This window comes from Atractosteus spatula, chromosome 13 (genome assembly GCF_055471065.1).
Source record: "Atractosteus spatula isolate fAtrSpa1 chromosome 13, fAtrSpa1.hap1, whole genome shotgun sequence".
Classification (NCBI taxonomy): domain Eukaryota; kingdom Metazoa; phylum Chordata; class Actinopteri; order Semionotiformes; family Lepisosteidae; genus Atractosteus; species Atractosteus spatula.
The window spans coordinates 39,188,793-39,203,445 of record NC_142718.1 but is presented as its reverse complement, the minus strand read 5'-3'; the positions used below and the strand labels follow the sequence as shown (position 1 = coordinate 39,203,445).

Genomic DNA, 14,653 nt, shown 5'->3' with positions numbered 1-14,653 from the left:
ATAAAGCTGTGTCTGCAGTAAATGAAACAGACTCACTGGCTGCTTAAACTAATGTGTTCCAAAGTGATCGCCCGATTAGGAATAAATGCAATTTTGCAAATTTCTCTCATAACTCAGGGCTTTAATTTCCCATGAACAAGTCCACATTAATATTAGCTGCTGCCATCTTGAACAGTGCCTGTGTAGATGTAAGTATCGTGTACAGCAATTCATCAGACGTGCAGATGCATCTCCATGGAAGACATTTTCTGCTTTTCTGTGATTTGGTAGATCATTTGTGCTGTGCAACTATATATGTGGTTGTCTTAAAGTGAGCTAACCAGGGACTCCAGAGTAGCTCAAGTGATAAAGGTGATAAAGGCCGGAAAAAACACCTATTGGTATAAAAAAAACATCCATACACATGAATATCGTGTTTAAACTAGAAAGCTGATGTAACATTTCTGATAATTAAATTTCACTGTTTAAAACTCTCTGAAACTAAAGCTAAACAATTCAATATTTTGTCTTTATTTCGCAATTTGAAAAAAGGAAGGATTATTAGCAGTTAGCGGTCAGTGTGAGATTGAAAAGATGCAGTACTTAAGACGAACGTCCAAAGAACCGAGAGCTCCTGGATGTTGTTATTCAGTTTACTGTTTTCGGGAGACCATGCTGCTGCATTTCATGGAGCTAGTGTGGTGTTCCTCTCCTGCCTCGTTCTGAAAACGTGTTGCAGTCAGCGAGCAGGGAGCGAGAGTGGAAGAGTGAATGGCTGAGGAATCTGATGTCATCTTGAATACCGCTACACAGGGCTCTTATCTGCTCTTCGGCGGCGCTTTATGTAATAGTGGTCATGTGACAACGGTCGTGCTGAGTGATAAAGCAGTCTCCGACTGCTGTGTGGCAGGAGCCAGACTAATGACATTATCCAGATCTGTCGGTGAAGACATTGACAGGGATTGCCTGATATGGGCACATTCAATCCTCTTTACTTTGACTTTTACCTTTCCTTCAAGGAGGGCGAACAAAGGTTGCTCTGGTTCAATTGGATGTCTTGATTGATTATTAGTCGGATTCCATTTGGGGCGCTCAGTAATGCGATCATGTACTGTGCTTCGCAGCATCTGCACGACTTGAGGAAGTGGAGCAACAGATCTGATGTAAGGAAACTGTTATGCATTACACACATTCAATCTTTGCTGATGCAAATTTAAACAGCCTTATTGGCATTGCCGGTAAACTACAGCTTTGCCAAAGCATATACAGTCAATACAATATCGTCAGTGAGGTCATCATTACAGTTAAAAGCGGTTTAAAGAAATGCTTTTTAATCTGTCATCTTCACCCTGAATAAGACTAGAAGTATATCCATCAAGTATCAACTGGAATTATCGAGCAATTAATGAAGTTTTAAGTAGGCATGATTAAATTATTTTGTATAGGCGCTCCTTTTCGGAATCACATGGCTTTCACAGTGTGTTCTTCTATTTTTTTAACGTTTTTCAGCTCTGTTGTGATTTTTAGAACTGTCTTAGAACTGTTAAAACAACACGATAAAATACTGCTCAATGTTTCTAGATCACCCCAATATCCACATGTACGGTGGTATATGAATGTCTTATTTACTTAGTCTCCCTGTACACAAAATGTACTTTTAGGCATTGCCTTTTTTTAAAGCAAAAATATAATTTTACTCTTTTTGCTTATACTGTACTTCCAGTGTTACTGCACATAATGACTTATACAGTATATTGTAACGCTTACGGCCGTCAGGTACTGTGTAAGAGCCGGCGTACCAGAGCAGGTGACGTCACCGCCCTTCCCTATGATAGCAGGACTACAGCTACTGGGCTGGAAAGAGATCTCTCTTTAGCTCACGGGGCTGGGTCGCTGCAGAGAGACGCGGAAGTCCCGGGTTCGAGCCCCGGACGGTGTGGGGCCGACCTGATGCGGCAAGGGCGCCCGCCGGAGCCCCCGTTGCGTTACATTGGTGTCAGAAGCGGGGTGGGATAGCCCTTCGCCGGGGACGGCGATTTAAGCGGGGGAGAGTGTAACGCTTACGGCCGTCAGGTACTGTATAAGAGCCGGCGTACCAGAGCAGGTGACGTCACCGCCCTTCCCTGTGATAGCAGGACTACAGCTACTGGGCTGAGGAGAGATCTCTCTTTAGCTCACGGGGCTGGGTCGCTGCAGAGAGACGCGGAAGTCCCGGGTTCGAGCCTCAGTCGGGATGGGGCCGACCAGATGCGGCAAGGGCGCCCGCCGGAGCCCCCGTTGCGTTACAATATTATTTGAGCATTCGTACTTTGATGTACCTCACACCACGTTTCAACCAATTTAATTCCATGGAAATAAAAATCAGTTGATCATTTTTCACTTTGTGTGTCATTTATACGTTTTAAGGCCCCAGCCCATGTGAGGATGGGAACTGAACTCAGTTTTATTCTTTGCACGATGTACAGTAGTAGCTCTTGTAGCAGTAGTTGGACCGCCTTTTTTTTCTTAATCTGCGGATGGGGGAAAATGGCATTTATGAAGGCTTTATGAATCACGTTTATTATTATTTATTAAGAGAGTAACTATATTGAATAATAACAGCCTGAACTATAGCCTGAAATTCATCCATTAAACCTAACACTAAGGTTAAGGGCATGTTATAATAAAATATAACTGCACAGACAGTACCATCATCATTAGTGGTGTCTCTGTAAATTCACCTAATCTAACCTAACATATCTTTAGTTTTCTTACATTCCGAATAAGAATTCCAAATAAAAATGATAATGTGAGACAAGAATAGCATGATAAATTTTATTAAAATGCAGACAAAGGAGTCCAGCGGAACACTTTTTGCAACACGGATAAGAACATAATAAACATTGCAGACTAGGAAAGGCTGGATCATGTGGTAGTTTAGTAACAAAATTATTCTAAAATTTCATTCAGCCAATTCATTTGAAAGAGACTTGTACCCTACGTCTTTGTGTAAAGATACAGTTCCTATTCTCAGTCCTTCATAAGCTTCCTTTTAATTCCCAGCTGTGACCCCGTGATCTTTGCCTCACTACTACATGTGAAATACTGTAGTTCCCTGGATTGAACCTATTCATTCCCCTTTGGATTTTATATACTTGACTGAGATCTCGTCTCCTTTGTTCTGTCTGAAGAGATTAATCTCCATTGTCCTGTCCATATATGACAATCCTCTGTGACCAGGAACCATTCTTCCTGCTCATCTTTACACTGTTTCAAAGGAATAATATCCTTTTACTGGCTGGCCAAAACCAGTCAATATCTAAATGAGGTCTTATTAGGGTTGTATAAAACTTCAACATACAGTAGGTTATTTTGATTTACATACCTTGCTCTTTGCCACATGTTCAAGCATTCCATTTGCCTTTTTGTTGCTTTCCCGTGTGCTTGATGAGGTCACAGAAGATACAGACACCACATAAACATGCAGATCTCTTTTCACGTGTAGCTCCCTGCAGCCCAGACTCACCCATGCATGAGTTGTGTGCGTTCCCAGTTTCTGGCTTTCCACTTACCAATGTTAAATTTCATTTGACAGGTGTCTGCCTACTGCATGATTTTGCCTTTCTCTGGTTCCTTTACTACTGTCTCTGTTTGTCACTCCCCCTATTTTTGTATCATCTGAATATTTTATTAATTTGCTAACTAAAGTTTGTTGCTATACAGTAGATTAGGAAAAGCACAAGGGCTTAAACCGATCCCTGTGGTGCACGGTTGCTTACATCTGTCCAGTTAGATGTCATACCCCTTAAAAAGACACTGTTTCCTCTACATTAACCTGTTCTCGATCCATGTGGATCCAAGAGGTACCGATCCATTCAATACCTTAGATTCCTATAGATTTTATTTTGAGAATCAGCTTTTTATGTGGAGCCTTATTAAAAATCTTCTAGAAGTGTAAATGTACAGTATCATATTGTATGCTTTAGTGTTTTCTTTCCTTATTGCTTGTTCATACCCGAGCAAATAATTAAACAAGCAATCCTTTTCTAAAGCCGTATTGGCTGTCTACTTAAACGTCATTGTTTTGTAAATACAGTATTATTCTAATTCAGCTCAATGTGTTGTTTCCCTAATTTTACCTGTATCAATTGTAAAAACCATTTGTAGTTCCCTGGTTTAGTTCTCTCCTCTTTTTGGGAACTGGCATTACATTTGCCATTCTTCAATCTGTAGAAGCAGATCCGATCTTGAGTGAGAGCTGAAATGTTCTACAGTACCTAGGAGTCTATGAATGACATCCCTCATTTCTTTCAGCATGACTTAGAAAATATCGTTAGGCCCTGGTGATTTATTAGTTTTTAGCTGTTCTGGTCCCTGTAGAACATCAGTGTCAGTTACCCAATACTACAGGAGATCATTTTATAACAAGGGGTATGCTACAGTATATGTGCCATCTATTGTTAAAACCTGCATGGTGTATTATTTTGCATATTTGGTACATCTGTATTGTCTTTGATTTCAAAAACAATTTATTCCCACTTTTATAATTCTTGGCTGTTGTAGTACTACAAATACTTTACATTGTTTTTGCCTCTGCTACTGAATTACTGTACCTTCAGTCTCTCTTTTGGTCAGCCAAATCCTTTTTTTGATGCCCCTATAGCTCACTGTACTCTTTCTTTTATTAATTTAAGGCACTCTTATTTAGTCTGTTAAACTCTTCACTTCTGACTCTTTCTTAATTTCTACATTTAAGTTAAATTTTGTTAGATATGGACTGAATTATTTTAGGGATGAATTAGTTTTAACACTTGGTTTTTTAATTATAGCCATCATTTTTTCTATTGGCTCTAAATCCATCTTTTCCCATTTCATCACTCATAAACTCAACCTCATTCCTCAGTGATCCCATCATGTCCATTCCCGTAATTCCGTTCACATTGTGTGAAAAGATCAGGTCAAAAAGAGCACTTTCCATAGTTTGTGCCTTTGTAATCTGAGTTAAGAAGCATTTATTAACCTTTCCGACCATGTCAATACGAGCCTCGGTTTATGAGTGGAAACTTGAAAACATCCAGTAATCTAACCTTTGGCCTTTCCTGTATACTATTCTCATCTCATCACACAGAAATCTACAGAACTCGCTCCAGTGCCTGTATGAGGAGGTCTATTGTATGCACTCGGTGTTGAGCACTTAGAATTTCTGTTTTCCAGTTTTACTTATACAGATTCTGAACTGCCTGTATCTTCTTGCTTCAGTTGTCCAGCTTGTGGGAGATTTTTGATGCATAGTCATACACCACCACCTCTCCTATCCTGCTTGTCTTTCCATATCTACCAGTTAATTTTATATTCATCCCTGTCATCCTACCCTGTCTGTGCTGTAGATAACTGTTGTAACAGTCGTACCTACAGTATGTGATAGTCACCTGTTAATGCTTTAGCATACATACATATTCATACAGTATGATAATGATTCGTGTCATTCTGGAGTGCATAATATTACCCAGCTGTATGTACATAAGAGACGCTTTTGCTTTGATGACAAATGGCGTGTCACTTGAGAAATGACGGAAATGGTTAGGTGTTTGCTTGCAAGAAGTCTGAGGTGCCTCTACAGAGTACGCAAGGAGGGTTACTTTTTCCACTGCTTTCTTGAGAGAGAGAGACTGGAGAGAGTGGGAGCAGAGTTTCGGTCGGTTTCCCAGCAGCCAGCAAGACATGATTAATAATATGGGGGTGGGGAGGAAGCTCAGCTCCATTGATCATAATATTATAAGACTAGTTATTAGAGGGAGGAATCAAACGGCAGCAAAGCAAACAGGCGAACACGGGAGGATACTCAAGAACGTTTTATACACTGCTTCAGCCGGAACCACTGCACTTAAACATATCCTTCCAAAAGAAGCACTTTGTAGGACAAAAGCACATACAGTATGAAATGCAGGGACTGATGTGTGAGGAAGCGTGCTGATTTGCTGTGGAAGTTCAGCATGCGTGTTTGGGTTTGGTGGTAATTTATTGTCACTTATCTGATATTTCTGCTTTTGTTTTGTGGGAAAAATAGCAGATCAAGCTTAAGACACAAACCGAGGAGACATCTACTGTACAAATTCTAAACATTAAAAGAATTATAATTTATCTGCTTCCAAAAGCTGACATACTGTATAAGTGCTGAAAACCAAAGTCCCTTTCTTTAAAAATAAAAATAACAGGACACTTCACTTCAGTGACATTGACAATTGCCTACCATGGTGTTCCGAAATCAGATTCATTATGCAGCTTATTTTTTTCACTGCTTTCCTGAAAGTTAAAATGTGTCTTATCATTCATTCATCATGCTCAAAGCAGCTCGTCAGTGTTGCATAGAGTCATAGAGGGAAAACACAGGCAACAAGGGGTGCATGAATTAATTCTAAAAGTACAAAGAATTCTTAGATGGGATTCTTTTTGTGTATCTCTTCTTAATCAGCCTTCAAGGGGTGGGTCGCTTTGTGAAGAATCTTTTGATTCCATGATCAAAGAATTTCATTGCAACTGTATCCAGTAGCCTGTCATCATAAAGAATGGTTCTTATTTTAAATCAACAGACATAGTTGTGTTGCATTTTGCATGCAGTGGCTATTTGTATCTTTCTATATTTTATTAACTTGATTACCTTACACAGTCATGGTGTAAAGATTTATTTTGATACTTAAATACAAGGCCAGCATTGAGCACTTTATTGCATTTCGAAATATCATTTTTGAAAAATGTTCCAACATTTTTAATAAAGGTTGGCAGATGATGAGTTTCTATGAACAACATACACAGATTTAGTGAGCAGAAAAAGTATGAAACCTTGCTTCAGACCTCCTTAAAAAATAAGGATTTGTTCAATTTTCCAATTTTCCATTTACTCACTGAATCAACTCCAACAGTTATTTTTTGTTAATGGGTTTTAGTTAATTTGGGTTTTTGTTTTGGGTGAAAATGAAAATATTTCTCATTGTGTTTTGATTTAACAGAATGTGCACATCATTTTAATCTGCCATAAGGTTCTGTAAGCATTTTAGAACTTAATGAAACAATCTATGCATATTGTATTATCAAGTCAAGCGGACAAGAAGATAATATTATTAGTTATTATTTTGTATCAAGTTTTCTATTTAATTGCTGTCTATATAACATTATTATATGTAGGTAAAGGAATTATTAGTCTTGTAAAGTATGCTCAGATGCTGATGGGTTTGTTAAATTACACAGCAGTGTTTTTGCTCCAGTTCAATATATTAAAATGTATACGGTAATGATTATTAGCATATTGAATATACCTCTAAAAACAAATTCTCCCATGCCATTTCATAGAACACAGAGAATGTATTATTTCATACCTGCCATAACAAGTGTTGAACAGGGAATTTTAATTGAGTGCATTTCTATAATAATTTTGTTCTCTAGGTATGTCTAGCATACGATGTGCCACCATTCAGTATAATGTCTTAAAATGTCTTAGAATTAAAAGTACAATCAATGACGAATATTACTCTGCTCCATAAAGTACAACAAGTAAAGACACAGAATGTCTTTAAGAAAGTTAAAAAAACAACAGATGTACACAGCTGGATTTAAAAGTGCAATTGAAAGAGTTTTAAAATCAATGTGTTAGAGAAGTAGCACAAAGCACTTGAATTCAGAAGTGGTAAAATATCTCAACACTGACTGTAAACTGCTGTGCTCTAGTTTTTCCTAAGCATTTTCAGCCGACCATAGGATTTTCTCTTCTTCTGATGGATTATTGACCCAGCCAGTGTTTTCCCTGACTGCAGTTAATGTTGTTTCCAATTTGATTATTTCAACTAAATTTGCTCACAGGGTGCTGAAGAACTTCAAAAGGCCTGCAGTATTTTGAAAGCTGTCGCCGAACTTGTGTGCTTTAATCAGGAAGACTTTGATCCCTTATTAATACAGCACTATCTCCACGGTCTGGCTGTTTCTCTCTGCACCTGTATCAATAGCATTAGGGCTCACCATCAAGCTATGTACATTAGACACACCGTTCTACAACCTCCTGAAGTTAAAGGGGGGTTAAAATGATTTGAAAGCTGCATTTTACTAAAGAGCAACAGTAATATTACATCTTTAGTTCATCTGATTTTAGCATTTGTGGCAATGAGTTTCTATTTTCTTCCTAGTTCAAATGAATTATGTGACATAATACCTAAGGTATTCTGTTACAGCAGTTGGATATTTCAAGTTAAGCAATAAAAATGTTACCTATGTATACTGTATATACTGCACGGTATGTTTAATAGAGTATATCACAATGAAATCATACTGAAATTCATGATGTTTAAGAAGCTTGGCATATTGTTTGACTCGTGTTTCTTACTTTTTTTTAATTGATTGTGAATAAGTGCTTAATTGGCATGCAGAAGAACAGCATAGACAAAATTCAAGTAATCTATATAAAGACAAAGCAAGGGCAATGCCTTTCTACAGTTTCACATCAGTGCACTGCAGCCCCAGCCTCTGCAGAGATACTTGCTCTATTACAGACATACTCAAGTACATACAAATACATCTTACTGACATACAGTACATAGTACTGTGTACAAAATAACAGAATTCAATAGGTTCCACATAAAAACTGGTCTGTGTGTAAATCAGAGATTTCTGAGAATTTCAAGGATTTTTGCAATCATTGTTATACTTCTTGGGAAAACACACTATAGTTAATTTTGGCTCTTAGTTCTTTCAGTTACATTTAAATGCAAAACACTTTTTTTCTTTACTTTTTTAAAGGTAACTGCAGAGATATGTGATGAATCACCTATTAATTAGCATTAATAAAGCTTCAATAAAAAGTCTGCAAAAATGATTTACTTCAAGACTTTCACTGTGAGCGATTGTTTTTTTTATCAAAGCAAAACTGGATTTGATCTTATAAAAGAAAAGTGTTTACTAGCTTACAATGCTTTCTTTTTTACATTTAGTAGCTGGTTTTCATCTACAAATCCCAGGGACGCACATTGCTGTATGCTGAAGGAAGTATCTGTATCGTGTACAATTTGATCATGTTCTTTAAAAGTGACAGAAATCATTGTCGAGAGAGATGATAGGAAGTTCTTTTGTTAAAGTGCTGTTATATAAGATTTAATAATATAAGAAAGCATTCATATGAGAAGATGCCATTCAGCCCATATAGCCTGTCTGATACTGTACCTATTAGCAAATTGGTCTCGAGATCTCATCCAGTTTCATGAAAGAAGCTAGCGTATCAGCTTCAACTACATAGCTGGGCACTCCCATCATTCTTTGGTAAATGCCTCCTATTCTCAGTTTTAAATATGCTTTTACATATTTTCCGCTGGTGTCCTCTGGTTCGTGTTGCAGTCGAAACTGCTGATAAACATGACAGATCTCTCAGAGGTGTTTGTAACTTGATAAACGTGACCATGATGGTCTGGTTTTGGAACTTCCCACGTTTCATTATCGAGAGCGGGGCTCTGAGTTCCTCCTATGTGTTTTTGCCAACACCTCTCAGGGTTCAGCTGATTCCTACACTAGCAGACCATCTGATTCCGATGTCTCTCTGGAGGAGGACAGGGAAGGAGTCCGGCAGGAACGAGAGCAGCAGGCAGCCATCCAGCTGGAAAGGGCAAAGGTGAGAGATGGCAATCCAGTTCCACCACCACCCACCGCTGACTCCACGAATGCCCCCACTGTGTACTGTCTGCTCTTACAGCCCCATGTCCCACACAACTGCAGTGTAATGGAGGCCCTCTTATATTTTCTAGTGTGCTTTCTTTATAGGCCAAAGCTGTAGCCTTTGCGGTGAAGACCAATGTCAGCTACTGCGGAGCTCTGGATGAGGATGTGCCGGTAGCAGGCACGGCCATTTCATTCGATGCCAAGGACTTTCTGCACATTAAAGAGGTAGGACGTCTTACTGGTCACGAAAGAGAAAGTAAAATATCTGGACCCTTAAATTATAGGATAAAACAAGATCTCCCGCACACTACAGTATCGATTGGTGCTCTGGTAAAGGTCTCCATCAGCTTTTTGTTCTGTCTGCGATACAATATGAGTTTTGAATACTGCAGTGTGTAGTAACATGTTTATTCTTTGGCTGTATTGTCCAACATACCTGTAAAAGAAGTCAGTGTATCTGGACATTTTATGCTTTACTTGATTTCGTGAGACGATGAACTCCTAACGTGGTTGTCACAAATTATTTTAACAAGGACAGAACTGTTTTTCTTTTTTTAAGGATCATTGGATTTTTTCATGGTGAAATCTTTAAATTGTGAGTTTACCACAGTAAAGACAAGATAAACATCCTGCATAATTTTGTGAGGTCTTTGAAGTGTGTGCTGTCTCCCAAAATCCTGAGTGTATAAAAGTTTCAATCAAACAGACTCAAGGCTATTGGTAATCAAACAGGCCCATTAAAGTGGAAGCCTGTGTACTTTGTAAATTGCCAGCAATTACAACTTGGATAAAGATTTTTCTTTTAAATCAAGATTTGGGTTTAATTTTCAATCTTTTGCTTTAAATTTATTAAGCAGGGGCAGAATGATTACTCTTCTAGATTGTTTTGTTTTCTTAAGCTTGTTTCCCTGAACTAAGCTGAAACAAACGGATGCATTTCTAGTCTCCATCTCAGTAACTAGTAAATGCCAAACTTAGTGTCATTTATTCACACATGTCTTGTACTCAATGTACGCATTTATTCTGCAGCTTCGAAAAAAACATTGGCTTTAGATCTGGTCATTGAAAACACAGAAATGCATTTTTTATGGCCTCATGGAAATAGCACAGATATAAACATGGTCCTTGAGGGGAGGTGCCAGTCAGATAGAAGTAACTGGGTCATCCTGGAGCAGTAACACAGCAGTGGTGTCTGCCTCAGTATCCACTGAACGTCGCAGGAGCTCTGCCTCCAAGGTGTCCACACAGAACTCAGCTCTTAGAGCAACCTGCACTCAATCTGCCAAGCAGGAAAGCTCTAATCCCAAATGAGCCGATCTCTCCGTTTCTCTCCCAGCCCACAGATGTGTTTCTCTAAAGCATGCAGAAGTCCTGAACTGTTGGGGCTGAAAAAGCTGCAAGCCAGTTGTATATGAATCCATTTTGTGTGGGTACGTGAAACTCGGTTTACAGTTAATTTCCAAAACTGTGGTCCTGCACACAGAAGTACAACAATGACTGGTGGATAGGACGACTGGTAAAGGAGGGCTGTGAGATTGGATTCATCCCAAGTCCCCTCAAGCTGGAGAACATCCGAATCCAACAGGAACAGAAAAGAGGGCGCTTCCACGGGTAAGAGAGCAGTCCTACAGTCTCCCACCGCTCCTCTCTTGTTTTCACACCGGCATAGTTCATAGAGTTCGGAATTATGTCCTCTTCCCGTCTGGGGAGGAGTAGTGTAACTGGCTAATACAATTCCCTTGACCGGTGTCAGAGCTTTCACATTTCTATTCTACTTATAACTTGGTGCAAAAAGCTCAGCACAACCAAAAAGCACGACTGTTTACTGAATTCTGTTTTATTTTGATAGATTATATTAAGTGGACAACACCAACTCCAGTTTAAGAAACCAAGAGCCGATTGGAAGAGCTGCCAGATCTCTGATTGCAGAACTCTGCTGAGAGGAAAGCGTCCCTGGCAGTTGCTGATATCCAGTTGTGTCACACAGATAGCCAGCAGCTCTTGGGCCAGAGCAACTCAGCCAGCTGCTCTGGTTGTTTGCTGTAGCTGGCTATCAGCAATCAGGCCAGGGCCGGTTCATTGTTGACAGCCAATCCTTGACTCTATGTCCGTAAAGGAACTGAACTGTTTTAGCACTTTCAGCTTACTCATCATGTGTAGCAGTTGTTCAGTGTGAAGAAATGTACTGGTGTATTAATCTTCGATCATTAATACAAGACAAAGTCATATTACTAATTTAGTACCAATGCACCCATGTTTTGTGCTGTTGCTTTGTAACTGTAGTCTTTTAAGATGCGAAAACAACCTCCCCTTGTAGACCCGGCTGTCTTAATAATGAATAGAGGTAACTAGGATTTTAGCACACAGTGTAGCTGGAAGAACTCTGGCGCAAAGGTTTTCAATACTAGACTAGACCGCTGGGACGGAGGTGGGTTCTGAAAGGTCTAGTCTGGCCCTCTGCTAAATTGGAAGCTACAGTAAGTTAAGGCACTTGCAATTGGAAGTGATGCAAGATCTATCACCACACAGTAGCTCCTTGACGTGCGAGAGAGGTATGTAAAAAAAGACGGCCCTGCTTTGTTGGAAATATTACCTGACTCAGTGAAAGCTCTGGGGGGTTTCAGACACAAGTCATGCCGTACTGTTCTTGCAGCCATGCTTTAACCATTTGCTTGTGCTTTATATTAATTTTGAAGGTGGGCTCAGTGGAGCTGCAACTTGTTTTGCCGAGATATTTCATGAAACTTCGCTGAAGGTTGTGCTCTAGGGTTGTCCAGGGGTAACCATGGTAAAACTGTGACACATGCATGATGTTAAAAAGCAAATCTCCACAATAGTTTCACACAATACTAGAACTTATAATCTGGCAGTAGGACTCTCTCCTGCAGTAGCCTCTAAATGTACTCCTGCCGTTGATGAACTGCAACAGTAATGTGAGTAAAAGAGAATGAAGGCATGCGCCAGGATTGTTCAATGTTTAGGAATTAAAAAGTGACTAGTATATAAATAAACAGAAAAAAAAAATAAGAATGACCAATGAATACATCACTAAATATAATAGTATTATATTACTATTATAACAATTGAGGAATAATTACATGTGTTTCTAAGTATTCAATGTTCAAATGTATTCCTACCCTGTCCGCGTGTTGGAAATAAATGCTGTAAACTTATAGAAGATTCTGGAAGTCGTCATGAGCACATCTGTGAGTATTCAAGGAGGTGGAATGGTAAGGAAAAATCAGACTATGTTCTTCAGACAAAACTTTGAAAGTCAGAGTATGAATAGATTTGAGCAATGTGCATTTAGAATAATTTATAACGATTTTTGACAGATGTTCTATTTATGTATATGATACTTACAATACTTTTTTATTTGTACCAGAAAATACTTAATGTTCACTTGGATTGTACTGCTAGTCAACTTTCTGTTACAATTCATCAAGGGTATGAGTAAACTTAGAGGCTACCGTAAATGAGTCAGGCTGTTGTGTTCACATTTTTGTCAGTGTTAAAGTCACCCTTTAACAATCACACTAAGTACTCTGACAGCAGCCAAACGGGTAGGAGGTGTTTTTCAGAGATGATAACCCAATTTAACGTTTCCTGAGGCCCTTGCTTAGATTGTTTTGTGTTGTCATCTGAATTTTTTTATGGATCCCCTATGTGTTTTAAAAAGAAAGTGAGGGAATTCATGTTATGGAAACACTACACATTCACTCATGAATTTTTAAATTTGGAGTACACTAGTCAGTGAATGGAACTTTAAGTAATATGGACTTTGTCTTTGCCAGAGTAAGTATATTTCACTTCATTGCTTCTCTTTGGTATACACAGTGTCTGAGTACTCTATCTCCTAAAGATAAAAGGTTAACATCAACTCCCCTGTCTAAATTTTTAAATTTATAAACGTCCTTTATTATAAACCTGGTTTCATTGAATTCATCCTATTTTACTAATTTTACTACACCATATTTTACGAATTAATATTTATTATACGCACTAGCTCTTCTGTAGTGACCACAACAAATTAAAGCAAAACTCTAATGGAACAAACACCAGCTAATATAAACTCTGCTAAAGTAAGCTACTCAATATGGGTAAGGAAAAACATGTTTGACATTTTTCTTTTCTGAATTTGTCATGTAAAGGACCTCATGATCTGGCTTATTGAGTTTTCTTTTTGCCAGAGCATTCTGTATCTATATATAGGTAACAATACAGCTTGTGACACTGTCTTTGAACGTCACAGTGCCAAGGCTTTTACAACGGTCGAAATCGTCATCTGCTTAAGAAAGGAGAAAGGTTTCTATTCTCCCAATCAGAATAGATAGAAAACAGAGAGAAGCTGAATGAATGCCCCACAGATCCCATGCCCCCAGAGAACTGGTGTTTGACAGATCTGATGTACGATGCTGTGTGCAGCACTTTCCTTGTTAAGGCCCTGTTTTGTTCTCCATTGTCCTTTGCAGTAAGTCCAGTGGGAATTCCTCCTCCAGTCTAGGAGAGATGGTATCAGGCACTTTCAGAAACACCCCTCCCTCTGCAGGTGAGCCTTCCTGCAGGTGCCTGGGCGGATCAGCTTCCAAGGCAAAATGGCTAATTGCCTTCCGATTAACTCAGAATAGAACAACAACAACAACTGGAACATCCCAGATCAACGGGCTTTGTTAGCGCACACCTTGTGGACGCTGTTGTCTTGTGGAAGACTCAGGATGCCTACATTAGTGCTGATGGTGACGCTTATAAAAACGCACTGTGGGATTTCTTTAAAAGTCCCTATGGGTCACAGCGCTGCTTCGTTAAATTTAGAGCCTTTTAACATGGGCAGAGGTCCTTGACATCTGTCTGGAAATTTCTGAAACGTGAATATGAAAATAGGAAACAACTTTCAGTGTCCATTTGTGCAGGATCGTTTATCCATGCGCATATTGTGAATTTGATTTCTAAAATCCAGATAATTTGATTATTAATAGTGTATGCTAAATCAGTGAATTCAGAC

The 14,653-nt window shown here is 39.0% G+C and overlaps 1 protein-coding gene across 4 annotated transcripts in view; it reads left to right on the top strand.

Moving 5' to 3' along the window:
* The window catches only part of cacnb4a (calcium voltage-gated channel auxiliary subunit beta 4a), a 47,063-nt gene that overhangs the window by 20,023 nt on the left and 12,387 nt on the right, over positions 1-14,653 (top strand). For 2 of the 4 annotated variants that reach the window (XM_088930425.1, XM_088930424.1), the window contains exons 3-6: positions 9,485-9,604; positions 9,754-9,876; positions 11,135-11,262; positions 14,124-14,200. In XM_088930425.1, coding sequence (XP_088786551.1) covers positions 9,485-9,604; positions 9,754-9,876; positions 11,135-11,262; positions 14,124-14,200 — 448 coding nt within the window. Of the gene's footprint in view, positions 1-9,484; positions 9,605-9,753; positions 9,877-11,134; positions 11,263-12,870; positions 12,874-14,123; positions 14,201-14,653 lie in introns of all 4 variants that reach the window. The other 2 variants (XM_088930426.1, XM_088930427.1) reach the window with 2 other exon arrangements.